Genomic DNA, 20,956 nt, shown 5'->3' with positions numbered 1-20,956 from the left:
GAAGGATTAAATAAACCCAAGTTGCCAATCCTGTTTTGAATTTCATTTAAAACAAAGACGCTTTGCCTCTTTCTACACTCAAAAGAGTCCAATAAAAAAGAATACACATAACCCAACCTCCCCTGTCCCCCTGCCCCAGTCCATCCCTACCAGCTTACATACAACCCTGAGGTCTCACAGAAATCAATGTGCCTCTGTTGGTCTCTAACAAGATTATTATTTGGTTTTGTTACCAGCAGTTCACAAGATCTCATGGTGAATGAGTCAGGTTGAGAGGAGATTTTAAAAAGCCTTTTTCTGAAGCTGAGGGAGCAGGTCAAATGTTAAAAGAATTTATTTTAAAAATATCATCAGTGTGCTCTTTGACTTGCAGGAGAGGCTGGAATCTTTGGTAATCAAACCAAAGGTTTTTCAAGCTAGAGATTTAGGCTAGGAAATTACTTCAATAGGGTTATCTATATAGTGGAAGCTGTCTGTTTGCAGAAATTGCTAGAATCATTGTTTCAATAATATTCAACTGATATGAGCAACTCACATTTGGATCCTGAGGAAGAAGCCCCACTTGAAGTGGACCGTGATGCTCCCTTCATGGAGAAAACCCCTTTGCCTCTACGAGTTGTTGTCACAGCCACCCGAGGACGTTTGAGTGGAATCACTGCACGGGGCGGAGGGGGGACACGGCCATGGTAATCAAACAACCTAGAAAAGATTAAGTCAGCTGGACTCCATAAAACCCTCTGTGATTTCATGTCATGGGAGCTCTGTCAACTAAATTTGCATGTTATCTGAGAAAATTACCCTTTGAAACTGTAATCACTTTATATCAAGTCAAATTAGATTTCAAGGACCTATGCACATTAAGTGCCTTATTCAGATTTCAGTCACACACTGGTGCACAGACCAGCTCAGATTTTTTGTGTGTCATTCAAATGAAGGATGTATTATGGGACTCTGCAATTTGCCGTATGGAAAATCCATAACTTGCTTTCCACAGGTCCACGTAATTTCATTGTTCACAGCCAACAGCAATATATTTTGTTGTGACATTTCAGCTCCTTCATTACATGCATGGCTTAAATTCTAGTTTTCTATCTGCTATTCTTAAAGATGTAAAAGTAAAGAACAAAAGAGAACTTTCCTGAAGACAACCATCACCCTAAAGAAATATCTTGCAGTTTCTGAAATAACAAGAATCTTTGCATATGTTGTCTTTATTGCAGAATGAATTGGTGTGGAAATGCTAAAATACCCAAGCATGCTTAATAAATAATAATAAAAAAAAAATTGTTCAAACCAAAACCACTGTAGCAGGTAGATATTCAGACTTTTTACCAAAGATACTCTATAACAAAAATGAACTTTTGTTCCCAAACCGAATAGCCTAATCTGTTGCGGTGTACAGTTATTAATAGCAGGTAACTAACCAGTGTAGAGGGAAATAAAGGCAGTAAAAAGGTAATCAAAACTACAGATATTCTTAGAACATAAAATATATGGGTTCTGCATATGATAGGTCAAGAGAAGAAGGTCCAAAAGACAAAGATTTCCAGTTCACAGTCTGAAGCAACAGCGTCATAAAATATTCTCAAATTTATTTGCAGCTAGTAAGTATGGAAATTTATAACCACATTTTTAATTTTCAAAGTTGTGAGTACTGTCACCTGGCTGGGCAGATAGATACACATTTGAAAACAGACACACAAGAAACAGTAATTCACTCACCACAGCATCTAACAGTATGATGAATAGAACAGAGTTAAATTTAAATCTTCTAACCCATTTTCTGGTAAGTACATACACAGTACTTAAATCAGACCACACTTCTGTTTGTACTGTAATCCTACAGACAGTGTAACCATTTCCCTCCTTTTTCACAACTGCCTACAAAATGTGACACAGAGATCCTGTTACACTCAATGACTGAAATCCATGGCCTCACATATTCCCACAAATGAGCAGCTTTTAGCCATTGTTAGCATAACTAAAGAATTCTGTGTGAAGATGGACACTAAAGCACCTTTTTCTACTTTTAACACAAATATTAGTGCTTATTGCCAGTCATAATTTATCATATTAAATGATCTGCAGGTTGGTCATAAACTCCTTTTTGAAATTACTGGGAAAAAATGCTTCTGAAGTGCTATAAGCTGTCATGAAAAATTTCATTATATGATTATTGTCCAAAGGTGATAGTTTTTTAGCTTTCAATAGTTTGTGTTTAGATAATATAGTGAAAGGTGAAACTATGCTTCCTTTTCTCGAAATATATAAAAGAACATTTATCTAAATGACTGTTATCAAACTCTTCCTACTTTTGTTTATGAAATCATGCAAAACTTTTGGTCTTGGTATTTTGTTTTGTCAGGTTCTGTATATTCCAATAACATGCTTTCTTTTAAAAAACAATGCTTCCATTTATGGATTTGAACCACCATGTCTGTTTTTCTTGTGCTTGCAATACAAGAAATGATAAAGAGAAATTCTCAGTCCCAAAGCAATTCTTTGCCCCAATAATCACTAGTGTGCATACAACTATGCCTTTTCTTTCAGTCATCCTTCTAAATGTACAGTTCTGATCTTGCCAATCTGCCTTCATATAGATTTTATTTTAAAGAACTATCCATTTCTGACACCCTTTTTTGATCCCATCACTGCTTTAGTCAAGGTAAGAAAGACTTTCTCCCTTCAAGGAGTCTGGAAAGCTAATAACATAAATTAGTTGAAATATTAGGAAACAAGATCTATGGTTTGCGATAGAAATTCAGAAAATTCAGAAGTTCAAAAATTCAAAGAATCATGACTATATTTCTTAATTTTTATTTCCTATAAGCAGTTTGTACACGAAATTCTCCATGGGATTTTCTTTTTCATGACTACTATATTGAGATTTTCATCTTTCCCTTCCATCATCTGGTATCTAAAAGAGATTGTTCACCTCATACAGTTTTTGTTTTCAGAATATCAGCATGTCCAGCCTAATGAGGCCAACCTCATATGCAGGTTTTATACCATAGAAGTTCTGCTGTCTTAATTCTGAAAGACTTCTAAATAAAAAAAATTATACTATTGAATAGATCTATGGATACGTTTCACCGTCAATAGTTTTCCATAAAAATGCAATTATCAGGAGAGACACCAAGAAACAACCCTTAACGTCCAATAAGCTTTTTTAATTTATTTTTAATGAAATTTAACCATTATAGTTTATCATTTATGCTACACATAAAATACAGAATTGAGGAAAAAACTAGGCATATACCTTTAACATTCGTGTGGCATAGATGAGAAACACTATTCTCTTTAAAAACATACAGTTCCACAATGAAATTCAGAGCTTGGAAAAAATAAAGAACCTTGGAAAAATAAACAAAAGCCTATGGAAGCTAACTTTTTACAGGACATGTGCTATTCCTACTGCAAAGGCTGGACAGAGCAGGATTAAACTGCTTTGATGTCTTTTACTTCATATGTTCATATGCTATGCTATATCTCAATAATTCTAACTTTGTCCAAAGGGGCATGGTAATTTATATGCCAAACTAAAACTAGTGGCTCAAATTGAACCCACATCAGGAGAAAACAAACATGAAAATATTGTTTCTACATTTTTCCTACTGTGTTCCTAAGCAGAAAGGTATATAGCACATATACCTAACTTCTGGGGGTAACTGTTCCCCTGCTACTGCCCATTGCTTTACATAGGAGAAATATCAGATCAGAACAGGTTGGTGGAGCAAAGCTTTGTTCCTCTCTGGCTCACTTGTCCTGTGACAAACCAAGCTGCTGTAATGCAAAAACACAGCACTGCTGGCTAACAAGTTGGCTATCTGTGATCATTCTTGCTACTCCTGTGTTGTGGGGATTCTGCTCCATCTGAATAAATACATTTTCACAGTGCTGAGCTAGGCTGTGTGTAACTACTCAAGGCAAAATCTCCAGTTGCTCAGGCATCCAAATTCTTTTTGTCCTACAGGAACACACTGTTCAGCTTGCGATGTTCTTCTGGACAAAGCCAGGAATGTCATACTGAAGAATTTCACAGCCACCATACATCCTAGTGAAAGTAAGCCTGGGAGAACTCTACTAAACTACCATTAAACTGTTCAGCACAGCAAATACCCCAATAGCTCTTAGAGAAGGATAAAACCTAAGGACCTGCATAGTAAGCATACATTTGGTGGTGGTGGTGTTCTCTGCAAGATATAAAAATTGTCTTCTTATGCACAATAGAAATAATGCAATGAATAATCAATAAAATCAGAATTAGCCTGTTTAACCAAACAATGGGATTATATCATCAACAACATGAGTAATTATGTAGGATGTACAAAAATGCAGGCACACATACCGATTGTAGAAATCATCTCTGTAGTAGTCATAATCAAAGACATAACCACTGTGGAAAAACAGAAAAACAAGAAAGAACTGTTTTATAGGAAAATACACGCTGGTTAAAACTTCTTTGGTAACATTGGCTTACTCTCAAATATATATCCCTTCTTCAAAGTCCTTCCACTTCTTCTGTACTGGGTACAATGTACATTATGTTTGTCAATGCTGCTGTCAGCTATCACTGTATATTTGGAAATGTGAAGTCTGGGGCACAGAGAACTGTGTAAACAGTTGACAGCACACACAGATAGGATTTAACGCAGTGAGACAGCTCTGTAATTAGTGGATCATTACAGTGTAATTCTCTGTGAGAGTGATCAAATGATGTTAGCATGCCAAAACTGATGCCCTCTTCTTTTCTGGTCTAACATAGCATGATCAGTGGAGTAGGAAGACAGTTAAATGCATGAAAGAGTGGGAAATGAGTGATAAGGGGAGCTAAGAGAGTTACTTTGATTTAGAGAAACATGGAAAGGATTGGACTTCTTGCTAATTCTTGAGTCCACCAAACTGTTTTCATCAAAAAGAGAAGTAAAAAAAAATTATTAAAAAAAAAAATGCTAAATAAGTGTTACAGGGATGCATTTTCTGTCAGGTTCAGGAAGGAATAAGCATACCAATCTGAGAAAAGACAGGCACCACCAAGGGAAATGAACAATGAGAAATTACTCAGGTTCATGAGAAAACTACTTTTGAGCTGTTAATAGCAAAGTAAATCCCAGATTCCTGGTTTTCCATTCCATTAGCAACTTTCTACTTTTGTGGTGAAGAAATAACAAAGAAATCTTATCTATCTCATACACCCAAAAAGAAAACAAAAAAAAAACCAAACCAAAACAACAACAACAACAACAACCCAACAAAAAAAACCCCAAAAAACCCAAAAAAAGAAAAAAACCCCAAAAAATACCCCAAACCCAAACCAACAAACCAATGAGCCAGTAAAGGCTCAGCATGGAAAAGTCACAAGGATTTATTTATACTCTGCCTAGTAACATGCTCTTTTACTGTTTTGACAAGGACAATTATGAATAGTAAAGGTAAGAAACATGAAGAAAGTATCATAAAAGAAGGAGAAGCTTTAAGTGAGAAAGGAAAAAGCTAGAAAAGACAGAGGTAATAAGGACAAAACACATAAGAAAACTTCCCCTGAAAGGGGCGCAATAGAATGACAAATGACAGTGTGATTTAGGTTGGAAAGGACCTTAAAGATCAACTACATATTAAAGAAGCTTTTCTTTGCAGGGAATGGACTTGTGGATAATTTCTTGCTCTTGAACATTGAGCAAAATGGGGTTTTTAGTGAATACTTTGAAGAATATGTAAAAAATTCTACCAGAGCAGGTCACGGCACAATTTCTATCTCTGCCATACCTCTTTCACATGCAAATGCCCAATTGCAAAAAATAGAATAAACTGTACTGTCTGCCTGCACAATATTGCAGTAGAAGATCATAAGAGCTGCAGGCAACTGTGGTCCTTTCTTTAATTTGAGAAAATAAATTCTAAGATATATATAATGTGAAACACTGAATTGAACAAGCCTGAGAGACTAGAACCCAGCAGCAGGTAAGCTGTGTGTGGCAGAGGATGTAAATAATAGTAGACCGTGTATAGTGATCATGTGTCTGTCTTAAGATGCATCAGTGCATCTTAATGTAAAACTAGCAATTTTTTTCTGAACGATATGATAGCTCTTATTTTGTCTTTCACTTCAGTCTGCAAGTAACTAAGAAGTAGCAAGTATCAAAGCTATTATTTTATTTAAAGTTATTCACAGCTTCCTAGTGGTTTCATTTAGCTGAATGATTAATAGCTTCAGTTAGCCCATAGTTAATATTCAACGTGTGTTTTTAAGTAGAAGATAACAGACAATTTGAGGAAAAAATATTAAATTTAAAAGCCCTGTCACATGAAACCTTTTGCCTGGAGTTGACATTTATTTAATTTGCATAAAGAATAGACAAATTCACTTTTTCAATGTTGAAGACCATGAAGCTGGTGGAGAATAATTCGCTGGTGCCAGTTAGTGTAAGGCTGAAGGATGACTATATTTTTCTGTAGTAACTCAGCTCTGGCCTACAGAATAGAATAAGGACTACTGGCCCCTCAATGGGTATGAAAATTTTATGTTGAGTGATGACGTTTCATCTGTGATAATATGTTGAACTGAAGAGATTATAATGTGAAAGCAACCAGTATATCTCTCTACCTACAGCTATAATTGTTTCTACTTCTGCATGTCAAGGTACAGACATAAGACTTGGTCAGTGCTGCAGTACAACACCAAGCAGAAAATTAGCACAGATAGTCACTGGCATTGAGATAAAGGTGACTACAAGGCTCTTAACCTCTTGAGAGTTATTCCTTAGCAACACAACAGCCTGTGTAATGGAGGCCACAGGTAATCACTCATACAGTGTTGAATACCAGATACTCAGCAGGTCAGAAGTAGAGAAAGGTTTAAACAAGCCTGTGAACTGTTGGAGTCAGCATTTTCCTAATGGCACTGTAAACAGGCAGATTACTTACCCACAAACATGTACCATCTTGACAATATTAACGATAGAGCTGCCTGCCTGATGCTGATATTAATGCAGCAGACAGTAAAAGACTCTGCTTTACATGTGTCTCACAATGAGGCAAAGAAAAATCAATAAAATGTGCTTCTACTAAGCAAAAGTCTTGGTTGCTTTTCCTATCGTAGTATCACCAAGACAATCTTGTACAAGCTGTCTTTTTTGGTTTCACTTAGCACTCTGCATATCTTTAAAACTGTGCATGCCTGAAGAATAAATGTCTCTCCCATCACCATATTTTCAGGGCTATGGTGTTGTGTGTATTCAAAGTTCCTGTGCATATCAGCAGTTGCACATGTGCCAGGAGGGCAAATAGAGTATTGTGCTTCTGCTTCTTTGAAATAAACATATGGATGTTATCATGTCTTTATATACCTGATGTTGAAATCATATGACTACAAAAGTACAATCTTTTTCCATTCTCTATGCTATGCCCTCATAAGATGTTTATAAACTAATGATCACATCCTGTTTTAACTTAGGTATCTCCAAACATCAGTGGTATAGCTGACTTCTGTGGGGTTGTTCTAACTTTAGGAGAGTTAATGCAGAACAGAGCAGAAATACCTTTTATTTTCTGGTCAACAAGACTTTTGTCTTCCATTATCAGCCTTAGCTAATATCACTTTTTCTTTCCACAGGTACAAAGACACATTTAAAGAATAAATGTTCACAAAATAGGCATAATGTATCTTAATTTAATTGACAATGTGATTGCCATTTATGCTGTCAGTTTCTTCTCTGTTATGAGGCCTGAATAAAAATATTAAATATAAAACTAACATTTGTTCCATCAAACTCTTTTTGGGAAGCACATATCAACCTAATGTTTGAAACTGATATTCCAGTCATTTGTGAAATAATTTCTCATGTCATGGAAAAAGTGTGTTAGAAATTTTTGTTGTTGAGAGCAAAAAAGAATCAGTCTATACTGATATGATGTTAAAAAAGAAGTTTGTGAGGGTAACTAGATGATTTAGAGAAGCATTTAGAGATAGAAAATTTCCCCATTAGAAAATCAACCAGATGTAAGTTGCTTCCATAAGCTATTGAAAAAAAATGGTGGAGATTTCAGGGCACTTTTCAGTGGATGGTTACCTACATGCTCAGACATAAATCAAATTGGTGGGTTGAATCCCACCTTTACTTGAAAGAAAATTCTATTTTAGGTAAGGATGAGAATGCTGATAGAAGTGGAGGGACACTGATGTTTTGCAGTTCAGGCTGTATATTCTGCAGAGAAAGAGGACATTCTCCAGAACCTTTTTTTTTGCTGACAGATTTACTGTCAGAAGTCAAATTATCTCAGTGATTCTTTCAACTAGAAAAAAAGAGGAAAAATAGTCACAGAGAAGCATTTTACATTCATTTCCATAATGAAGTTATGAGAGCAAATAGGTATAGCTAAAAAGAACAGCTTAACATCAAAAATCACCAATCACTTGTCCCAAAATACCAAACGATTGAACATAATGTACTGTTTGTATATTTCAATTAATGATTAAATTGCATAGTAATTTTGTACCATAAGTTAATAAAAGGGTTTTTTAAATTTTTTCCCCTAATTCTGCACATTTATTCAATTAGTAAGAGCAAGATTTACTTTTTCCTGAGTGGGGAAAACATAAGGAGTTAAGTTTCAAAAAGTGCAGCATGGAATCTAATACTTTAAGTAGATTTTTTTTTTTCTTCAAAACTGAAAATTTTTTTCCAGTTCTAATCTGAAGAGGTGCATTTTGTCTAAGGAGCACATGTATACATAAAAATGCTGACATATAGTACACCATTTTCCATTAAAATATCTTTCTGCAGGCACTAGGCAGAATTTATTTGCAATATGATTAGGCTGTATTTTTTCTGTCTCTAGATATGTTCCTTCTCTACTCTCATCCTCTCTTCCAATAACTCTTATCCCAGTGAAATGTGTTTTGGGAAAACTGTTGAACTTATTGTGCAACCTGAATTTTAGACAAAGCTTGGGCAAATATTCAAAGTTGCATATACACATTCAGGTAATTAAAACACTAAGGCATTTTTCTGTAGAGGATTAGGCAAAGCTTGTGAAGCAGACAAGGACAAAGACATTGAAATCAATATTCAGACTCTGGGGATCAGCTGGTTTCAGAGCTGTTTATGAAAGAAAGACAGAATAGTGATAGAGGCAAAACTAACCCCCAACAATTTTCTGTACAGCTAAGTATTAGAATTCCTCCAAACCAAAACTACTTACTCCGTCTGCAGGCACAGCCTATGCTTAACAATGTTATCCTGATGCTCTTTAGAAACAAAACAGTTGTTTTCCAATGTAAAGATACTTGTATAAATCTACTTAATATCTCCGCAACTTTCTCCTGTTGCAAAGCTATTTTTCTGTCATCTAAACTATTGTCCAATTATTTATGTTTCCTGTGGGAACATTTCATAGTAAGGCAAAGAAGAAGATTTCTAGTGGCCCAACCATTTTCCAAGGTGTCCTTTATTTGCATAGTATGAGTGGGGAGTTCGCAATGTCCCTAAGATATTTTTTCTTCCTTAGTACAAGAGAGATGGGTCCAGCCTCTCAAAAATCTGTTTTAAATTCAGTGCGTTCAAAGTACTACTGTCAAACCATACACATGTGATTGATTATCCAATTTGCTAATAATATTGTGTACATTGAAGGAGTGTCACTTGACTTGGTTTGACAACTATAGCAGACTCTTGGTGACAGGTGTAGGATTAAGTGATGGGTTCAGTGTTTCCACATGCTTTCACTGAACAGCAGTTTAAATTAAAATCATAGTGGTAACACTGTTGAAAGACTAACTCTTTAAGATTACAAAACCAGAAATCTGAAACTTTATGTACTTTTCAGAGAAGCTGTCTTAGAAGCGCTGAATGAAACACAAAAGCACAGTGCAGAAAAAATTAATCAATTGGAATGCAACAATGTCAGAGTTCATGTAAAAGAAAAGAAAATCTTGAAAATTGCATCATGTGCTTTCCATTTTTCAAAATGTCAAAAGGCTTAAGTTAAATTTGTGTTCTCATTTAAACTAAGTTTACTGATTAAATTAATAGGTAATTTTGTTATTTTGGATTGAACAACTCAAGATTTAAAGCAGAAAAATGGACACGTGAAGGAAACAGAACTTTCAGGGTCGTGAGCACTACTTGTGATGTCAAGCCATAGTGACTGTTTTTCCTAGACGATGCTTTGCAAGTGCAGTTACAATATAAATGAGGATACCAGATTCTGTCAATCTGCAAAAGCATTCTTTTACTCCTGACCCACTGAGTAATAATTTCCATGGCAAGTCACCTGATAAGGAGATTATTCTACGACCAAGCACAGAACTGGATTCAATTCCAGTCTGGTCAGAGATGAGTGGAAAGGACAGTTGTGCATCACACAACCAGCTGTGTATCCTCTAGACCAGGGCTAGGTTGACTACTGTTGCACTCAGGTAGAAAAATTGTAAAATAAAGGCCTCATAAAATCAGGCCTGCTCTGTTAGATCGATGGCTGGCTTGTCATTTCTTCCAAGCGCAGCTAGCACTTTGCAAGCTCCCCTGTGAAAACAATCCTGGTATCAATAGTTTGTTCACTTGTGCTCGTACCTTTCATAGCATGGAAGACTGCAATCTGGATACTCTCCTGCTTTATTCTGCCTGGCATTTTTCTTTGTGGTTACCTCCAAATTCTAAGGGCAACTAAGAAAATGGGGCATTAATATTTTTCTCTTTCCTTCATTGATGATTTTTGATGAGCATATTGAATGTAGAGTTTAATCAGGTTACATTTTTGGCTTCAGGTTTCACCTGATTTTCCCATGTCTAAGCTCTTTTAAAATACAAAAGTCACATTTTTTAAATCACATGTTGTAGACACTGTCAAATATTTTGGTAGCAGAATTGATTGTTAACTGATGTTCCACTCTCGCTGCTGTATCTTAAGAAGAAAAAAAGAAAAGAGCCAACTCACAGTAAATTTGGGGAATTCAGTATGTATTTTATGTGATTTCCCTTCATCTTCTCGCTTGCACTTGCTGAATTCTACAGTACTTCTCCTGAAGACTCCTTCATTTTGCTGTTTCAAGCTACCAGGAGCAGTTGCACAGTTTGAAATTTTGACAACTTGCTTGCAGCAGATGGGTAAATTTCATTGGCTGGTTGTTATTGTCCATTGAGAACATAATACTAATTCTGGAGCAACCTGGTCTAGTGGAAGGTGCCCCTGTCTGTGGCAGGGGAGACTGGAGCTAGATAATCTTTAAGGTCCCTACCAAGACAAACCATTCTGTGATCCTATGATTTGCATCATCCTAAATTAGGCTCGTGGAACTTTATGCTTCCTTTATTGCCATTTTCTGTAACATTTTTCTCTGGATTATGTGGTCACAGTCCCTGACTGTGGGACAAGCGGAGATGAGGGCTCCACTTGCACTTTTATGCACCATGTCTAGCAAACATTTAAAGGTTTGTTTTCAAGTGGCTTACCACTGTGGGAAATGCACATTAGACTTTAAAAATACAAGCACACCTTAGACTAAATTTCACTTTATACAGTCAATTGAATAAAGCTACCAAAACAATTTAGTTCTGAGAATTGCTTCCAGCATCTCTTCCCCAAATGCAAGATTCTGTGAAGGAATGAACACTGCTCTCTGAATCCTCCTTCCTACCCTCTTACCTTCTTGCTGAACTGCCCTTGCATGATTTTTGCCTCCTCCCAGCAAAACCACATTACCACTACTCATCCTTATACAATTACATGGGTGGAATTTTACTTTTCTGTGCATGGTCTACACAGCAAGTTTTAGTTTTATAGCCTATAAAGAGTCATCCAGAACCAAAAATACCCCTAGCTACTGACAACTACATAAGGTCAGCATGAAACTAAATCATACTTGATTCCAGATTTAAAGTATAACCATGATTAATTTGTGTATGTGTATACAAGAGAAAAGATTCATTTTTCAAGAAGACAAAGACTTATTCAATACCTCTCAGAGTCCTCCATCTCTGCTAAAGAAATGGGAACACTTTGGAACAAAACTTCTTTATAAGCCACAATAATGAGCTCCAGTTTTGTTTTAATAACTTCCCTGTCTCAGAAGATGTAGCTTCCAGTTCCATATCCATTTGTACACCAAGAAATTTTAGATCTGCAGAATGAATTAGATTATTTGAGAAACGCTTCAATTTTCCTCTTTTGTTTATTGATCCTAATTTCTGTGAAGGTGTTAGCTGTGGCAGCAGCTATCTGGTTACAGAGAGCAGCGCACAACCTTTCCAGGCATTTTCCTGGGGAAGGCTGTAAGAAGATGACAGAAAATAATGAGAAACAATTCTTATCTCCACTTGCTGCACCTGTTGTGCACACATGGAATGTGTTATGGAGATTTGTTTACCGAAAGGTGATTTTTTGATTAGCCACTTGTGATGGTGTTTGGATTGATTGACCAATTGGATCTGTCTGTATTGGACTGTCTGTAAGGGTGATGAGTTTCTTAATAAGTATAGTATAATAAAGTGACTGATCAGCCTTCTGGAATCATGGAGTCAATGCTAATTATTACCCAGCTGGGGGGCCTGCAATGACAGTTACCTACTTTCAAATAGCTCAGAACAAACAGTTCATGTGAAAAATGCAGTCTGAAAGTTGGTAATTTTTCATTTTGACTATTTGTTGTTCATAGTTTTCCTGGAAAACTCTCTTTACTTTGTGTCCCTTATTTAGATGCCAAAAAAATGAGGCCATATCCAGTAGGTACTTTCTGGCAAATAACTGCTTCTGGCAAAAGGTATCAAGAATGTTGGTTGAAAAGGAACTCTATATGAGTCAGCAGCGTGTACTCAGAGCCCACAATGCCAACCGTATTCTGAGCTTCATCACAAGGAACACGACCACCAAGTGAGGGAGGTGATTCTCCCCCTCTGGTCTCATGAGACTCCATGTGGAGCACTGCATGCAGCTCTGTTGTTCCCACCATAAGAATGATGTGGACCTGTTGGAGTAAGTCCAGAGGAGAGCCATGAAGATGATCACAGGGCTGGAACACCTTTCTCGTGAAGACAGGATGAGAGTTGGGGGCTGCTACACCCGGAGAAGAAAAGACTCTGGGGAAACCTCATAGCAGTCTTCTAGTACCTAAAGGTGCCTACAAGAAGGATAAGAGAGGGTCTTTTGACAAAGGCATGTCACTATATGATAGGACAAGAGAGAATGGCTTTAAAGTGAAAGAGGGCAGATTGAAATTAGATATTAGGAAGAAATTTGCTGTGAGGATGTTGAGACAATGGAATTGGTTGCCCAGAGGAGTTGTGGATGCTTCACCTCTGCAAGTGTTCAAGACCAGATAGGATTAGGCTTTGGGCAACCTGGTCTCGTGGGTGGCACTAGTTATAAATAGATTATATTTAAGGTCCTTTCTAACCCAAACCTTTCTGTCTACCTACAAAAATTTATAATTGTTGGGACTTACAGCTGCTTTCTGATATCTATCTTGTGGTTATCAAAATCTTTGATAAAAGTAGCTGGTTACAGGATGGCAGCTGATTCAACTTTCCATCCTTCTTTAGAATAAAGGCTACAGGACTCAAGTGTGGCAAGATCGGAATGTTTGGGGTTTTTTGGATTTTTTGGTGGTTTTATATTTTTCTTTTTTTTTTTTTTTTGAATACAAGATTAGAGACAACTGAAAAGAAAAAGCAACCCTCTATATTTGCTGGAAATCAGTTTATACCTTTCAAAACAAATGCTTTAGCATTAACAACAATCACTACCATAACTATGTTAACTGTCAGTGGCTGGTTGTGCCTGAGAGATTCACTCTGATATTTCTACTTCATTTGAAGACTTATTCTCCAACTTTTAATTGTGCTCTAACGTGTCATGAAGGATTTAATTTTATTGAGCAAAACTGGTCCAGTTTTGATTTCAGAACTAAGGTTGAAAACTTTAAAAATTAAATTTGAACAACAGTAATTAAACTCTTAGCAATAAAACTCTTATCCTACTATTGATAAGGCAGAATATTACCTAATTCTTTTTTTTTTTTTAATGCTACATCAGCATTGAAGTTGTTATGACCTGTTAAATTTGTGCATACACATAGAGCATTTGTGGCTGATGTAGAAGAAGTTGAACTTTGGCTTAAGGAATAGTGAGAATTATAATGGTCTGGCCTGAACCTGAGATAAAAAAAAATCTGTGAACTCAAGGGATAGCTACATAGTGCTTTTGAGCTATAGTTCATAATTAAAACTAAGAAAAAATTTCCCCCAAAGAGACTGAAACCGAACCAGCCAAAATCAAGACCTTTGAAATCAACACCAGTTTGGGCCAAACAGAGACTATGGAATATGATCATAAATACCCCTGATACAGTCATGCTTCTTTTCAAATTATGGTCTGTAAATCACTATTCCAAGGTATTGGAAAGTCATTTGTAAACAAGGTCAAATCTCAGAACAAGATAAACTAGTAGAAAATGATCTATGATCCAATTTATTTTACTAGTTGAAAGCTTGCCTGATACCAGGACATATCATAATTTTATTTCAATTAAGGTTATACCACAATACACAAGTGCACAGCTGAATGACCCAGTAAAACAAGATGTGAGTAGTTGTTCCTTGGTATCACACAAAAAGCTATTAACATAGCAACACTAAAGACAATTACTCTTAGCCTGAAGCTCTTTGTCTTTTTAAAAATCTTTAACAAACACGAGAGACACCGGAAAGTTCCAATTTGCTCTGCATAAGCAATGTTTCTCTCTGATATGCCTCTTTCTGCACTGCCTCCTCCCTTTCTCCTGACTTTACTGTTTAGAAAGCCAATGAATGCACAGACTGGTGTGGAGCAAAAACTTCTGAAGCAAGTCCACTGGCTGATTGCTATGATCACAGTTGGTTGAACTCCGAAGAAGAAATCTCTTTATCAAGGAGCTGCAGTTACATTACAACAGAAGGGTGGGAAGCTGGCTGTCAAGTAAAAGTTCACACAGCAGCACTGGCTGTCTTTTTAGCATTTACTCTTTTAAGCTAATCTTTCTCTTGTAGCTCAAGCGCAAGTAAGATGTTAGGTTAGATGGATCAAATTTCAGTTTCTGGTGAAAAAGATCAAACTGATTTCAAGCATGGAATCAGAGGGATCAACCATCGCATCCCCTCCAAATATTTGTTTAAGGCCTAGTGTGCTAAGAACTTAATATTAAGAGGAGTTTAAATTGTTATTATTGTACCAAAGTAGTTAGGGAAACACAGGCAGAAGAGCAAGGGGCAGACACAGGCTGATTTGTACAGCATAATAGAGAATTTGAAACTCAAAATATAAAACTTCAAAATTATATCTTTCAATATCTATCAAGAGGAAGAAATTTAGATAAAACTTCTTTGTAATGATCTGGAAATTTGTGTAAATAAATAAAGACTCTCATGTGCACCAACCATAAGAAGCATGAAAAACTGTTTCAATTTTCAGATGCGTTTTGAGTTGGGATTTAGGTCTCATGATATTTCTGCATGTGACTGCCTCAGTAAACTTATTCATACTGAATACTCGCAGAAGCCTGTATAGATTGCTGTGGCAACATGCTATGTTGATACCTCAGAAACAGGAAATAGGAATGCTGCTATCATAGACCTTTCAAACACTATTTTTTATAAATTGTAGGTCAGTCACTGCTGTTTGGAAAAAAAAAAAAAAAAAGGAAATTAGACGTAAATTGTTTTGCCCCACAGTGCGGGCACATGCCCAGCAAATATTGTCCTTCTTCCTGCCTCCATCTTCCATTGTAAGGCAATATCTCACTTTTCGTTTCTTTGAGTTGAACTTTTCCCTTGACTTTCCTCTCTATTATGTTCCCAGATTTCAGTCCTACACTCCCTGAATATTTCAGGCTCCTGAACTTCCTTCAGAGACATTCTCTTGCGAATAATTTTCCCTCCTCTAGAAAACCTCCTGGCTATCTTGTACATAGGTGAGAGTACAAAAAATGAGTGTTCATCATTAAACCAACACATAAATTATATGGAAATGTATTGCTTTTCTAGAATTGGTAGGGAAAGGGAAATCTTGGAAGACAGAAATAGCAGACAGTAAAAAAAGAGAAAGGGAAATAGAATAACCAGAAGAAAAAAAAGTGATCTCATGCTCTTGCCTGTCCTAATTATGAAGAACTTTGTTACTGATATTTTTAAGGTCAGAGAGGGGAAAAATTGTTTAGGAGGATTAATATCTCTTGATTTTGTTGAAATGAAAGTTAATTTAGGAATTAAAAATTAGGAAAATAACTTTTTTTGCTAAATTAATTAGTCGTTTTAATGTAATATATATATATATATATATATATATTGCTTTGTGTGTGAAAGTGGAGGTGATGTAGAATGACAAAATCAGGCAAACAGGGAAACCATGAAATAATTAGATTTAGACTGCAGATCAGTAGCAAAAGTACATAATGTAGGATCTTTAAGCATTGAGTAATGTCACAAAACCACTGAAAAATTCAGTCTCAGGAATGGACCAACATTGTTATTGCTGTAGCTTGGTAACCACTCCTTGTGAGAGAGCTTCACCCAAAAAAAAAAAAAAAAAAAATAGCTGTATTCGTGCCCATTTCAGAGACTTAAACTAATAGTAAGTGGGCAGTTATAGAAAAGTTTAAGCCTTGTGGGATTTGGAAAGTTGGAAGAGAAGGATGCTAGTTCTACTACCTGGAATTAAATGGTATAAATAGATTCTCATTGTCTTCCACGGGTATACATATGTGCTGTCAAATGCCTCCTGTCTCTCTGAGAATATCCACAAAGTCTCATCCAGTAAAGAGCCTTTGCAGAGCCCTGACATGTGCCTCTTGCCTCCAGGCTAAACCCCACACGTAATCAGAGGTGGTTGTTTCAAAGGGTATTGTCTGCATAAGCAGATAATCTGCTACTGCCTGCCTAAGTCAGAAAGCCCAAGTGGTTTTAAGCACAAAAAATTACTGCCTGGGTCTAAACAATGAGTTTAAATAATTGTCAGATGTGTTCAGTCCTCCCCCGTGATTTTCATGAAAACAGCTCCTGAATACCTGGCCCGAATATGAATGAGAGTTACAAGGTTATATTCTGGTTGGTAGTTTTATTTGGGTCATAATAACAGAGCAAAATGAGTCCAGTATCTCCTCTTTTTGTATTATTCCTCTGCCAAAGAAAAATAATTTTCTTAGCTCTCTCTTTTCAGAAGTTGTGTAGGAACAGCAGCAACAGTGTTTACTCCTTCCACCAGTGCCACCTGATAACCAGGATGAGGAACAAAAGAGATGGAATTTGCTACAGATGATGCTCCATTCTATTTTGTGCCTTACAACCTATTGGCCATTGAAAAAACAACAACAAACCAAACCCCCACAAAAACTGACTGTGAACTGAAAAAACTTGCATATTCTGGAAGTGGACTGAATATTATCTTAACCCTGCAAACACTAGGCTTTTATTTAAACTATCTCACTTCTGCAGAATGTGATCCCTCAAACCATTGGATGAGAGCAGAATTTCCTACAGATCTGCAAAATAGCCTTGCAGGAAAGAAAATACTACTAAGCAAAAGGAACAAATGTGACTGACAAACTTGAGTTATTTTATGTGTCTTAGAACTATTCTTCTGGAAGAAAATTAATGAAATTTACTTTTTCTGTTTTAGAAGCATTTCCAAGTTCTTCCAAGAACCTGAGTCCACCAAAATTATTCTGTCCCTTGCAGAATTAAGTACCTATATTTGAAAGTTACTGTGATTAGGATATTATTTGGAAAAAACATGGCTTTTCAGTATTTTCTACTCTCATATATTTTCTAGAAAGAAGGCCTTGGTGAGGAAAGTAGTAGTTTATACTACTACTCCAGTAGACCTCTAGTGTTTTCACTAAGAATGTAAAAAAATGCATTGACTAGTGCTAATTTTACTTGTATCTGTCTTGTTTCTTACATGACAGACAACTATTCATCATTAAATAAATATATACAATGCATTAATTTTCACTTATATTTTCTTCTGGACTTTGCACCTGAAATTATACTGCTCATAGGAAACAATAAAAAAAAATTGAAAAAATACTTTGCAATGCTGGAGATGGTAATTTTCAAGGACCATCTCACTGGAGCACTATTGCCTGCTTATCCAGAAATAAGCCCATTCTCTGCAGCTGGCAGTAAATGAATCTCTTTTTAGGAGACTCAGAAAAAATCAGTTGTTTTTCTCTCCCTGTCTATTCTGAATTCAGCAATATGGACATGTTAGTAAACAACATCTGACAGAAGAGAAATATTTTTACATGTTTGACAAAATTATTATTGCTATGAGAGAAATTTCTGCTTCTGCATATGGTGAAGTTATATTGACCACATGTTATTATGGAAGTTGCATACAATTATAGTTAGAAACCAAAAATAATTAATTCAAAGAATTTATTGTACAACACAGCTACAAAATAATTATGGCCTCTATCCACCATATAATACTATTACAGGCCTTAAAAGATTCTGCATTTTCTGTGTCTTACAAAATGAGATTTTAATTTTAAGGCTCAGGCCAATGACTAGTTAAAAATTTGCATGTGGTATTAGCTGAAATTTATCAGGTGCTAAACTCTTAAATGCAGATAGCTATGATAAATCAGCTGCCAAGAAAGAGCCGGTGGTAAATAATTGAATAACCAATCTAATTATCTGGAGAGAATGATAACTGTTTTGTTGAGGTGATAATTATGCATCTTTTCTGTTAAGAGATTTCCAACTATGGAGAGCTGATGTGGATAATTAAAAGATGTTGGTATTTTAAATATATATTGCTTTGAAATTATAATACATCCTTTGCACATAGCCGGATGAACTTAATATGAGATGGCACTCTGTTCTTTTTGCGTTGTCCATTTTGCAGTATCCATATATTTTTTTATCAAGACACTTGACTTGCCTTGCCTTTTTAAGTATGAACTTTTCAAACTTTTCTGCATTAAACTAATTTGATATGTTTTCAGTGGTGGATATTTACCACAACTCCTGCCTCTGATATTAAAGTCTTCCAGGCACTTGGAGCATTAGCATGACTTCTTTTTTATACTAAACCTACATGAGCATGAATGCTATATGACATGAAAAGGAAAGAAAGTCCAGACACCTCTTGGTCTTGCTTATGTTGAATATGAACATAAACCCCAAAATGTGTGGAAATAACATTTCTGGAGAGGATTATCCTATGCCCTTACAGTTTGTCACTCAGTAGTCTGGACTAACAAATACCTCAGCCTTCCCTAAAGATTTTATCTCCATCGCTAAGAGTCAAAAGAAGACAACACAATATCAAATTCAATTTTGTATTTTAGTCCAAAATCACAGTATTGCATTGTTACTCTTATCTGAATAGACTGTATTCTTGATGAATTTTTGCTTCTGAATGCTACCATTAGAGACTTTCATTAAAGATGTTACTATGGATTCAGTGCAAAATTACACTCCTGCCTTGCACATGGAGTAAAGGAGAGTGGGTTTTTCCTCTTTGCTATGCACTTTGCATAGAAAGAATGATAAATGGAATTGTCTTTACCAAGGGAATACAGGAGGTGTTCTCTCACTGCATTTGAGATGCGAAGGACAACAACAAGAGCTGGGTTCTGCTTCTCTGTGGATGCTTTCTGAGGGTGCAGAAAAAACGCAATATTTTATCAACCAATTTTCCTTTGGTTGGGATCTCTTATGGGATGATTGCAGCCCTGCACATACACACAGAGCTCAAAAACCTGTGACAGACTTAAGGTCTTAGGTTGCCACACTTCATGTTCCCTTCCCCTGCCAAAACAATTAGCAGTGGAAAAGCACCAAAAAGTCATATGCTTAGGCACAGCAAAATGAAAAACCTTAATTAGGTCCTGCAGGCAGCATAATGAGAATGTGGAAACAAATCTCTGTTACAGAAGATAGATGAATGGGAGGCTGATGTACAGGATCAAGCCATCTGGAGACAGCCAAAAGTAATTTAGATTGGTGTTTTGACAAACTCTGGCAGCAAGAGCTATTAAGGGCACCCATGTGTTTGTTTAATAGTGGTTAAGTCAGCATTTCTTCTGCAAATATTACTGTATTTTAAAAGCCTGGTGGTTGCAGCTCTCTGGGCTAAAACTTCAGATACAGATCCTGGAACAAGAACTCATTCTCTGTAAAAGAGAACTCCCCTCTTTTTGTGGGATTAGGAGGGTCTCTTTTATGTGGTACCAAGGAGGTGGATGTTGCTTTGGGCCCCTCCTTAGAACATGGTGGTCTAACCCTCTGATGCCCTTCTTGGGGGTGGAGGAAATACAGAAGTAAAAGGCAAAAGCAGCGCACAGGGAATAATTTTGAGAGATTTTATCTATCTTCATTATTGTGAACTTGCATAAAAGAATTCAAGTACATTACAGGCAAACTTCTGAAATGTTCTGGAAAAAAGCTAAGTCTACTTGTGCATATTATAATTCCCAAAAGGAATCAGTTTTAGAGACAAATTCATATACAATAAATATGTGGACATAATGTGCGTTTACATAGTGGCCACCAATCTGCTCATATGGAGACAAACCCAAAGCCAAAACACAACGCTTCCTCCTAGGCAAATAATCTAAAATTGCCAGCATGGTTCTTCAGATCACTATAAGAAATAGGATTGACTATTTTTTGGCAAATAATGTAACTGCTAACACAGTTTTTTTATTTGTTTGCTGAATTGTTGTACTTAGAACTTTGCTTCTCAACGAAAATGAGAACGAAAATTTTTTTTAATCTTAAAGTTGATATTTTCAAATAATTACTTCATTATGAGAGTGGAGGCCCCAAAAAGCCAACTTAATAGGATGAGTTACAAATTGGAGTAATGGTAGTTATTAACAGAGGAGACTGAATTTGATAGCAAAGTTGGACATTTCAGAGCATGCAAAACAAGAGCAGTGTACCCTCCATGCCCCCTCCAAATATTTTCCAATAATTTT

General features: G+C 36.2%; 1 protein-coding gene across 6 annotated transcripts in view; it reads right to left on the bottom strand.

Annotated features, from left to right (window-relative positions):
* RALYL (RALY RNA binding protein like) overlaps window positions 1-20,956 on the bottom strand; it is a 367,622-nt gene that overhangs the window by 33,324 nt on the left and 313,342 nt on the right. For all 6 annotated transcript variants that reach the window (XM_063170968.1, XM_063170956.1, XM_063170951.1 and 3 more), the window contains 2 exons: window positions 4,349-4,396; window positions 536-699 (listed from right to left, as the gene is read on the bottom strand). In XM_063170968.1, coding sequence (XP_063027038.1) covers window positions 536-699; window positions 4,349-4,396 — 212 coding nt within the window. The remainder of the gene's footprint in view (window positions 1-535; window positions 700-4,348; window positions 4,397-20,956) is intronic.

This window comes from Melospiza melodia, chromosome 1 (genome assembly GCF_035770615.1).
Source record: "Melospiza melodia melodia isolate bMelMel2 chromosome 1, bMelMel2.pri, whole genome shotgun sequence".
In the NCBI taxonomy this organism is placed as follows: Eukaryota; Metazoa; Chordata; class Aves; order Passeriformes; family Passerellidae; genus Melospiza; species Melospiza melodia.
The sequence above is the reverse complement of the archived record's forward strand: the minus strand, read 5'-3'. Positions and strand labels throughout refer to the sequence as shown.